At 35.8% G+C, this 11,839-nt stretch overlaps 1 protein-coding gene across 1 annotated transcript; it reads right to left on the bottom strand.

The window, feature by feature from the left end:
- Nucleotides 1–1,755: 1,755 nt before the first annotated feature.
- adgrf3a (adhesion G protein-coupled receptor F3a) lies at nt 1,756–11,100 on the bottom strand. The gene is made up of 15 exons (XM_087832873.1): nt 10,989–11,100; nt 10,736–10,885; nt 10,474–10,583; nt 10,312–10,370; nt 10,100–10,224; nt 8,897–9,121; nt 8,266–8,532; nt 8,005–8,145; nt 5,376–5,484; nt 5,084–5,159; nt 4,691–4,870; nt 2,830–4,149; nt 2,698–2,739; nt 2,378–2,413; nt 1,756–2,297 (listed from the first exon to the last, which is right to left on the bottom strand). Exons 1-15 carry the CDS (start codon nt 11,098–11,100, stop codon nt 2,238–2,240), a joined length of 3,012 nt encoding a protein of 1,003 aa, XP_087688999.1. The 3' UTR covers nt 1,756–2,237.
- Between the last annotated feature and the right edge of the window lie 739 nt (nt 11,101–11,839).

The raw sequence follows: 11,839 nt of genomic DNA, 5'->3' as shown, positions 1-11,839 counted from the left end.
TAGTGTAGGCGTGTGTTAATGTGATGTTTATTTACATGTTTTTGACTGTATGTAGGAAATTCTTTTGGATTTCTTGGAGTATTTCATCGTGGACTGGGAGAATATACAAATGATAAACGGTGAATTACAAGAGTTTGTCTGAAAATTTAGCAGGAGATAAATTGTGGCCTATGGTTAGCCACACGTAGAAACTAGCCAAATTAATGTTTCACGGGGGATGTACTTTTGATGTTACTTTAGTGGCAAATCAGCACACTACCAAGCATCTATATTTATTTTTACATGATTTACATTATTATATAACCTTTTTGTTGAGGACCCAGAGTACAGAGAAGCTCTGTAATGCAGGGCTCCTAGTTTTTGGGTCCAATTTGCACAATCATTAGAGGCCTGAGCTTAAAACAAGGAACTTATTCACTCCAAGCATACAAATCTTCAGTCAAATTATATGTATCAGGAACTGACTGTTCATACGCTGGTAGGAATGTGTGAATTGTACCCACATTACAGGAAATGTATTTGGAGAGTCGGGTATCTAACTCTTATTTTATTTTATTTTTTAAATAAAAACTTTACGCATCTCTAATTACTGAACTCCTCACCCTGTATCTAAGGGAGGTGCTGAACTCCTCTACTTGGGGCAGCAATTTGGTCCTGACCCACAGTAAGCACTCTACCATTTTCCAGACCTCAAATTTGATTCTCATTCTCACTCACATTCGTGTTGATTCTCATTCCCTCCACTTCACACTCGGATGCAAACCACTACAATGAGAGCCAGAGGCCACCACCCGATAAAGCCGACAGAACCACATCATCAGAAAAAAGCACAGATGAAATTCTGTACATAAAATGTATAAACAGAATCAAAGGGCAGCCCTGGTGGATGAAAACCACATTGTTCCTCCTGTATCTGAGGTTTGACTAAAGGGTGAACTCCTTTCCAGCACCCTGGCATAGACCTTCCCAGGGAGGCTATGGAGTGTGATCTCCCTGTAGTTGAAGCACAACCTCCAGTTGCACTTCTTAAAGATTGGACCCCGGTCTGCCAATCCAGAGGGACCGCCCCGTATCATCTCCACACCATGTTGCAGAGGTGTGTCAACCAAGACAGCCCCCCAACATCCAGAGCCTTTAGGAACTCAGGGCAAACATCCAAGGGACAAACCTGACATTATCAGTGAAGTAATAAACATACATTCTTAAAAGTCAAGACAATATCTTCTCAAAGGACATTTTTTTACAACCAAACTAGTACTAAAAAATTGGATTAGAACTTCCAAGGATTTGGCTGTTTCCTGTTGGATAAGTGATGAATGCATCTTCCAGCCTGGCTGTGCCCATCCTCCTCTTAGTCACAATTTCAGTATTAGAAATCATCATTAGCTCGCAGTAGATTAATTGGATGAGTAAACAAGGTAAAAGCCTGTGTATTATTATAAAATCTCTCAAAGGGTTATTAAAGGTTACTCTATCCTTGAAAAGTAAAAGATCCAGAGCCTATTTTTCAGGCTACTAAATTTTAACACAATTAGTTACCAAGTGCACTGATTATAGTGGAGAACTGCTGCTAACGATGTGGCTGAGGTTTGTATTTCATCTGCAAGGCCACACAAGCAAGGACGCCGTCAGAGGGCCCAGGATCGTCATGGCAAGGACTACAAAGCAGTTAGAGCAGTATAAAGCCCAGTTCACACCTCAGATTCTTGTAATTTTAATAACAATAACCAAGAGTATAATCTTTATACATGACAAGTATACATTCTTGTTTTTGTGTGTTACAGAGCAGAGACAGGGTGACATGTTTATTGTACACAAGCAGCCCACGAAGCGGTTTCAGTGGATGACACAGATGAGGAGTGGGCAGAACGGGACAAAGAAAACTTAAAAACTGAAGCAAGATGTGAGCCCAAATCCCATTTACAGAAATAAAATCCTCACACAGGTTTTCTTCTATCCTTTCAGCTGAGAGTTTTTCTTCAGCTCTTTACTGCTAAGTGCTATTTAAAACATGCAATGTACAGTATTATTAAATCACATTTCATATTAATATGTATATTGAACAAAGAAAGACAGATAAGTGTAATAATTATTAAAACTTCTGACTTGTATTACTGCAAGTAAACCAAAATAAACAACAAAGTAACAGTCACACCAAAGAGTAAATGTAGCTTGTGAATCTATTATATTTGATTTAAATGTAGTGTTTTGTGAGTATACATGTGTACAGGTGTTGTTTAGGACTTTTTAGTTGTTGTTTCCAACTTTGTGGAGCTTTCGCTGATGGTTGGTGGAGCCTGCAGAACAGAGGAAACAGATGTGCGTCATTCATTATGAGTTACCACGGTTATTTACAAACAAGCTGTGGTTCACTTACTTTTTTCCTGAAAGAATTCAGCAGTGCTTCACGGGTCTGTCAAAATCAGAATAAAAACATTTGATGAAAACATTTTCAAGGATATTTTTGATGACTGTTGATAATAATTTTATTATAATAACTGAAATAACACAGAATAAACCTGAGAACAACTACAACAATAATGACATCGATTCAGCTGTGGATTTTAGATCATGTGTTCCTGCCATTGGCTTTAAACTTTAAATATATTCAAATGTTTTCACAGTGATACAGCAGCATGTAACTAATCCTAACTAAAACTAGGTAGGCCTCTTATCTCTAGAAGTAAATGACTTTACCATTCTGTCCCCCAGGCACGTGGTCAACAAAATAAACAAACCCTAGAAATGAAAAACAAGCATTTAAAAAAAAAGTTGTACTTTTAGCAGAACAGATATTGAGTCTGATCAGTTTAATAATTGTGACCATACCTGGAATGCATTGAGCACAACAAAAGCGTAGTTCACAGCTAAAGTCACAGCTCCAGCTGTGAGGTCCAGACTAAATGTTGCAAATCCAAAAATCCATGGCAAACCAAAGATTGGAGTCAGAAGAATAACTGATCTCAGGACAGTTTTGGCGGCCTGTATTTCTTTCTCATGAGATTTTTCTGTGATCTTATGGTCCAGAAGCTTCATGATTACCACTATCATGGCAAACAAGTTGATGAAAACAATTATACCAACTGGGAGAATGAATGTATAGATGGTTCCTTTCAGAATTCCAGAATAAACCAGCCAACATGTTTCCAAACTGAAATACGCGCCTTGAGCGCCGGCGTTGTTGGTGAGAAATGTGATGAAAACAATGAGAAAAGGACAAACGTAGCCCAGGATCAACGAGAACCTCAGATAGGTTTTCTTGCCCACTTTGTGAAACAGGAAAACTGCCTGATGAAGGAGCATGGTGCTCAGGCTCAACATCCAAAAGAACATGGCCAGGTAGCAGAAATGCTTCAGAAGAGCTGAAATTCTACACCAGATTTCTGAAATGCTCTCTGGTTTAGAAGATGCCAGAAAACAGCAATCTGCCACCAGCAAACAAAGAGAAATGTTCACGTGGGCGGTGTGGCGCAAATGTAGAGTATTTGTCTTGACTACTTTGCTCCAGACGATCAGTTCTATCAGGAGGCTGATAACGAGTGACACCACTGATGCAGAAAGTCCAGCGTACGTTATCTCGGTCATGTAAGGGATTTTAATGGGATACCGGGACATCAGAATGGCAAATGAAGTCAGATGATTGCAAGTGCACTTGTCAGGATTAGAAGCGCCCCCCCATTTACATCCTTCAGCTGTCCAATTGCTCTGGTTGTAGTTCCATGAGACACATTGCAGTTCAACATGGTGAGGCCTTTGTGTGTCCAATGGGAACTTTAGTGTAATCTCAAGGTTTTCTTTTCCCCGTTGAGTGGTTGTTGACACAACAATGCTGTTGATGTTAAATGCTTCTGTTGTATTGGGCAAATAGTCCTGCAGGTATTTGAATCCAGCTGTTTTTACGATGCCATTTCCTGAGCTTTTAACAGTGACTTCGGCATTGAACACCGTATTGGTGCATGTTTTTTCACTGCATGTGCCTATATGTATATTTTTTTGATCAGTATCATTACTTATGTTTGATATCGCAATTAAATTCTCAACTGACTTCAGATATTTCTCAGCCAGGCTCTTGTTGCTTTCAGGATTCAGTTTGTTCCATGAGTTTTCAAGAGACCCATCCAACAGATTACTAGATGAGGCCAGGAGATTCTGAAAAGAACAACAAAGTTTTGAGGGTGATATAACTACAATGCTTAAAATGAATCATAAAAGACTGAACTAGTCAAAGTTTAACACATGCACCTTCTTATCTGCTTCCCTAGTTGGTCATTGATTGACCCTCGATTTATTTGAGTAAACCACTGTCAAAACTAATAACTTGAGGTGACTGTTGTTGTGATTTGGCGCAATATTAATATAATTGATTTGAATTTAATTGAACAATGGCTAAGGTGGTGCCGTGTGGCTTCCTGTGGCTTCTTCACAATAAAAGGGACAGGGTTATTCAGCACTTGAACTCTTTTAATATGAAGTAACAGCAGCAGGAAATTCTTGATTTGCATTAGCAATGAACTAATTGTAAATAGTAAAACTGTTAATGTATTCAAAAAAGTGAATAAATAGATTGAAAATTTGTTTCCTTGTAACTCTTAAAGATTCCAACTTTACGTACAAGTATTTATACTTATTCGTTTTAATATTTGTTAAAGAATTTAAATAATAATAAAAATAAAGCTTCTTTGATACTTACTTTAGTTGTGATTACATTGTCTACTACTTTCAGTTTGTCACTCATGGTGCTGAGTACATCAACTGATGCATTCACATTAGCAAAAGTGTTAATACGCCCTGAATTTTGAGTGACATTGTTAAGGTTAGAAAATATTGTTTCTGCATTTTTATCTAATGCCCCAAGTCCAGTGTCAGAAATCTGTAACAAGAGCACATATGAATTAGTCAAGCCTAATTGTATCAGCTACAGTGAGTTTGACAAAAAGATGAACAACTTTCCATTTTTCTGTTGCGTAAAAATCTCGTTACAGTTGGAGAATTTGTTGCTATATTAAGTTAGAGATTATTAAGTTACTTTCCTATCATATGGAAACAATTTCTTAACATAAATTATGAAACTAAGCTTACTTACTTTTGCATTTTGCAGTACGTTGTACAGATCTGAGTTCACACATTCTGACACCTCGTCTTTCCATTGTGCATGTGAGCTGCAAATAAGAATTTTAATATTGAATATCTTAACAAGTGTCACAAATAAATGTTCACTTATGAACTGGTCAAATGATGTTCCCAGTCACAAATGCAAACAATCATTGTTGGTGGACTCTTGGAGCCATTTCAATACAAAAAAATAAATACAAATAGTCAAACAAATAACTGATACATTATTACATAATAAATATGATCAGCAGTTAGATTCTTACTTGCATTCCCTTTTTCTTTGCCCATCAGAGTTTGTGCATTTTAAGACTGAAGTGAAACCAGCTTTGGTGTCTCCCCATACACCTTGAGCCGGACAGTACGGGTCACCTTCTGTTTTAGCGAAGAAACTTTCATACATTAACTAAGACAATATCAAAAGTTAATTTAGAGAATGGTGAGTTCAAATCAATTTCTGTTGCAGAAATGATATCCTATAATGTCTCATAAAAATTTGGTCTCTCCAGAAACACTCTCTCATCTTTGAAGTAATTAATATAGCCTGCATTCATTCATGATTCTAAAACACTGGGCCGCTCTCCTATTTTTTATATAATAAGTATAAGAAGCAATTTAATACTTTACCCCATTTTATTTTACACTGTATATATCACTATTACTATATCTATTATTACAAACTACTACTGTCATGGTAAAAAGAAAGTGCACCCTCTTTCACTTCAAAGGTTTTATATATCACAACAATATAAAATAAATCCTCTGGACCTTAACAGATTCACAAACTATTTAACTACAACCTCAGATACACAACATTTTTAATACATTTATATTCTGTGTCATTATTTATGTAACAAAATTTAAGTTACATGCAGAAGCACTGTGTCCACCCTCATTAAGTACACCCCATGATTCAGTAGCTTGTAGAACCACCTTTATTGTGGACAAACCTCTCCACGTTGGTCTTGTCTTTTCAAAGGACAGTGTTCCAGAAGTCCTGTGGTTTGTTCAGATGCAACTTTGCAAACCTAAGCCATGCTGTCAATTTGTTTTTAAAGAGAAGAGTTGACTCCTGACAGCCCTTCCAAACAAGTAACACTCATTCTGCCTTTTTGTAATTATATTGTGTTTAACATTAACACATGCTAACTGCGTCTGAGATGTAGCTCTTGGGTTTTTATGTAATTTGTCTGCACAGCCTGACCTTGGGTTGCTAGGATGTGCACTCCTGAGATGATTTACGGCTGTCTTGAACATCTTCCACTTGTGAGTAATATTTTGTATTGCTGAATGATGGACGTTCACTTGTTTGGTCTTAGAACCGCACCCAGGATGGTGAGTAACAGTTGTTCCTTTAAGATCATTGTTGGTGTCTTTCTTATGTGTTAACACACTACTGAATGCTCCAGATCAGCAAACTGATCTGCTTTTACAGAGGTGCTCAAACTTACTGACTTACTCCCAAACTTACTCATGGCAGGGTACGCTGGTGATTAGGAAGTAGACCCAAAAGCAGGACACAGAGGAGGACAAAACTGTGGTAAACTAAAAGCGAGCTGTTTATTGTGGCTGATGAAAACCAGGAACATACAACAAGACATTATCAACAGTGGCAAGAACTAAAACTACACCTAAACTGGGCGAGACTGGCAACTATGAATGAACTATGACACTATGACAAAACTGTGATACCTGACCTGAACATGATAGTGAGCATGATAGAAACTGTGAGGAAAAAACAAGAGTTAAAACAATGAACATGCCCTGAACACAATCATGCAAAACACCAGAAACCCTGACATGACATGGGGGAAGTATAACAGATGACCTGACGATGACTAAACGGAAACACACGGACTAAATACACTCAACGGGTGATCAGGAGTGGAAACATATGAGGGAACAGCTGACTAGAATGAACATAATGACGCCACAGTGGAAGTAAAACTAAAACAATGAACAAAAGTACCCTTCAAAGTAAAACAGGAAACATAATAAGACGCAGACATGACATGAGCTAAACAACATGAAGCACAAGACAGACAACGACGTGGACATGGTGGACTGATGTGGAGAATGAACACTGTAGAAACATACAGAGGGAAAAGGGATACTGGAGATGAGGCAAGGACATAAGTAAGCACCTGAAGGGCGACAAGTGACACTTAACACAGGGGTTAAAACACAAGGGGAACTTAATCAACAAAATAACTAACATGGCAACCTAAAATGAGCTTTGGACAAATAAATGACAGCCAAACATAAACAATTAATATCAAAATACCAAAAAACTCAAAACACTGAGCCACACAACCCAGGACCATGACACTGACGGTCAGTTAATCAGCAGGAAGTGTGTATTTAGTTTTTCACACACTGCTTCTGTATTTTTGCTTAGTTTTTTGTTAAATAAATAATGACACAGTGTAATATTCCATGTTTTGTAGTTTATCTGAGGCTGTATTTACCAAACCTTTAGACCTGCAAAATATTAATTAATTACATAGTCTAAAGCAGGATTAAAAAAAAAAAAAAAAAAGTATTAACAAAACCCATAATAAAATATGTGTGTCTTACAGCTACAAATATCACTTATTTTTATTTCTATTTCTTTTAATTTAATTGTAATTAATTATGAATACATTTTTGGGCATTTAAAATGGCAAATTTTTTGACTGTCCTTATTAAGGTAAGTAATTATTTATAAATATTTTAGTTGGTTTATCTTAAAATATCAGCAACTTCAGACAACTTTAGTGAAGTGGCACTTTTTGAATAAAACTAAATCAGATTTTAAAAAAAAAATCATTTATTTCTGCCAAAGACAAGAACTTTGTTGTAAGATTTTTTTTTAAGCTATGTGTTTAATTCTTATTACAAAATGCAATAACTTACCGGCAATGATGTTGAAGGACACCGAAGCACTTTTATTTTGGTTGTTTCTGTTTTTAAATATACACGATGCTGTAGTTTGACTGGTGTTGTATACATGACAGTTGATAATTTTTTGAGCCGAATAAATTTGTGTTTTGTCAACTGCAAGAATGATACATTCATGTCATGGATTTTCATAACAGTTCTTGCAAAATAACTATTTTGAACTAAAATTATTTGGCAAATAAGAAAAGAAAAGAAAAGAAAAGGAAATATCCATACCCGAAGTTGTTGAATAATCTTTGAGGCCGTCACCATTCCATGAGACAATATAAGGTTCAGTGCTATTATTTATCTCACACTGGGCTGCTACTTGGAGAATATCATTTCTAGTTTTGCAGCGTGGAAATGATGGCACAGTGAAAACAGCAATGTCTGGCAATAGAGCTACATCCAGTACATCTCTGCCTTTGTGTAATATGTTGATTGTACATGTCAGATTGGCATTGCCACAGTTTTTGGTTTGTTGGTAGAGACACAAGTATGTTCCTAGAAAAAAAAAAAAACGTGGTTAAAGCTGGTACAAGTAGGAATTAGATTTAATCCAGATAGTGATACTGAGTTTTTCAGCTCATAGTGCCAAACTAGTTAACCGTTTAAAGCTTGAAACATTCCCAGAAAAAAAGTGAATGAAATATTTATTTAACATTCTGACATAAATGGAAAAAAAAGAAAGAAAGAAATATCAAATTGCATATACAAGTTTTAATTTGTATCACATTCGAGATGTAAAGAAAAATCTTTATTTCTTTATTTTTTAATTGCTTAAACATGTATTGTACAATTTATTTAGTCTTTTTTCTGGGTTTACACTAATTATATAAAAGTCTCACATACATACAAACAAACATACCTTTCCAGAGTGCTGTCACTTTTTTAAGCTGGACTTGACTCTCTGTTTTTGATAATATTGTGACAGTTGAAACTGTTCCATTAGTTATGTCATATTGCCCATTGATGTTTGTTATACTCCACTGTGGTGTAGTTCCAAGGTCCTCCGTTGCTGTGCAAGTGATGATTTTGTCAGTGTCCCCATAAGAGACCGGCATTTTGTCTGGCATTTTTAAGCTGACAACACCTACAGAGAACAAACAAATGATAATCTGTTGCCATGGAAACCACATACATCTAGATGGTATGGCATATGGAAATACTGCCACCTTGCGGCCAGTCATTGAAACTTGAAAACGTTTACAGTTCCATGAACGCCATAGGTTGAATAGCACTGCAGCTGCAGATAAACCATCTGTTTTAGAGGAAGGTTCAGAGGAGGTTGGAGATAGTTACCATCACGGGCTCATCCGGCCAGGATGAGACTGAACAGTCAGTACTCACTTGCAGGTTTTTTGTTTTATTGAATAATGAGCAAAGGAAAAACAGACATGGACTGCTATCTCTCAGCTGTCGCCCCATGTGGGAGTGAAGAAAGAGTGAGCTGTAGGTTTAGGTGAGTGCAGTCCTTATATAACGAGTGACAGGTGAGTGCAATTAATGGAAAGCGCCACACCCAATCAAAGGTGAGGAAAAGAAAAAAGGTGCATCCGGTGAAGTGAATGTGCTAAAAGAGCCTTTACAACACCACCTTTAAAGCATATTATTATAAACTAAAACAAGATGCATGAGGTTCAGAGAGATTTTTGTCTCTCACTCATATTTTCTTGATCTTTATCAGAGTAATATGATTGCATCCATAGCATTGTTGACCTCAGGTTATCATTTTATAATAGAAACAAAGAAATAAAATTGGGATTTTAGCGGGCAGCAATTTGTCAACGATTGAAAGGTTATTTAGCTGAACTGTTCCTTTAAATAAGAGCGTTAATAACAATTTACACAGTGAAAAACGTATTTATAATATGCATAAAATTTCATGGTAGTCCCTCCAGTAGCTGTCGAGATATTTCAGTCTGATATGTTGGTGGAGAATGATACTCAAGGAGCGCTAAAATGATATCTAAAACACAATCTAACAGAATTTATATAAAATTTAAGAAAAAAAAAATCCCTTCCGTCCAGGTTGGAATTAACTGCGCCCTCCACAGGTAGATTACATTACCTGCAGTCTCCATATCAAGCGAGGCTGACAGATATCGGCTGATGGCTTCTGAATTGTTAATCAGAGTTTGTGAATTGACAGTGGAAGCGATGCTCATTGTAAAATCTATGAAGAGGCTTCCGAGCCTTCAATAAAAAAAACAAAGATAGATTTTAGTCACATATCTAAAATAAATTTAACAAAACATTTAATTTGTGATTGCACGAATATACCTGAATCCTGTAATGTTTAAAAAGTCAAATCCCCTCATCCTGCTGTACACTGTTTTCATCTAAGAGGTAACAAAGGATGGAAAAAGAGTTAATAATAGTATTCTTTATTTATTATTGCGGTGATAAAGACATTATATATATTTTTAAATGACTGTTTATTACCTGTTTCATCAAGTCATCTCTGCAGTTTTTATAGTCCGTGGTTTCTGTGCTTTTCAGACAGTTTTCATATTTGTTTGCCTGTGCAATTTTCACAGATCCTGTGATGGTAACTATGAGCAAGAAAATGTCAGTATATATATGTATATATGTATATGTGTGTATATATATATATATATATATATATATATATATATGTATATGTGTGTATATATATATGCATATGTGATATAAATATATATAATAAATAAATATATATAAATACCTGTGGTTCTTAGGACACACTTTGCGTCTGCACTATTCAAAGTGCATGTTGCATTGCCGCAACATTTTGGATTAGACTGACAGAAAGTATCGCTCCATCTGTGGTCTAGTTTGCAGCGACATACCTTCCCGCCTGTACCATTTGTGCACACTTATAAGGACAAGAGTTATTCAGGGTTAGAGTTAGAGGTTATATAAGTATTTTCTTCATAAATCACAGCATGGTGTATGTGGAAGATTGGAAATTAGTTTACCTGTTGTCATTACAGGTTTTTCAACAACTGCATTGTTATACGTAAAACTCTCCAGTATGCTCGTGATATTTGCAATTGCACTTTTGTCTATTATCAGTTTGGCATAAAGCATTTGTGTTGAGTTATCAGCCTGTGAAAGAAAAGTGATTCCATTTTCTTTTTTTTAATTTCATGATACAGTTGAACTTTAAGATCAAAATGTTTAATTGATGTAATCAACAAACCTGACAGAGATTTATGCCCAAGATGTAAAGAAATAAAAAGGTCCACATCCTGTTTTTGGAAAAATAAATGATATTTTTAAAAAGCATTTGGTGTAGCAAACACTAACATTTATTAATTATAAATACTATAATTAAAATGTTGCACTTCCATGCAACACCAGCAAAAAAGTCTGCCTTTGCAAAGCTTAAAATGGCGATATAATTAAAGAGATGATAGAGCTCATTAATAAAGGAAAGAGAGAGGCCATTTTTGCATGCAGAGTCAGAATCAGAATACTTAACTTATCCCAGAGGAAACTTTGTGGTCACAATTGCTCCAAGACAGCAAGGACAGTAGTGAAAATTACCAACATTAAAAAATACAATATATTAAAAGCTAGCTCTAATACAAATTACTCTAACATATAAACATATAAAAATCCTGATGTATTACACAAAAGAAATATAAAATAAGTTGAAATTGAGGTGCCCGTCTTATCATACTGACTGCCAGGGTTCATACTTCCAAAATTCTAATGCCTCTTGAGCCATAACCACCCACAATTCAGGATCAAATTTCAAATACATATTTAAGAAATTCTTAAAGTTTCTTAAAAACACTATTTTCAGCCAAATTATTTTTAAATG

This window comes from Neolamprologus brichardi, chromosome 19 (genome assembly GCF_056152115.1).
Source record: "Neolamprologus brichardi isolate AB-2024 chromosome 19, ASM5615211v1, whole genome shotgun sequence".
NCBI lineage: Eukaryota > Metazoa > Chordata > Actinopteri > Cichliformes > Cichlidae > Neolamprologus > Neolamprologus brichardi.
The sequence above is the reverse complement of the archived record's forward strand: the minus strand, read 5'-3'. Positions and strand labels throughout refer to the sequence as shown.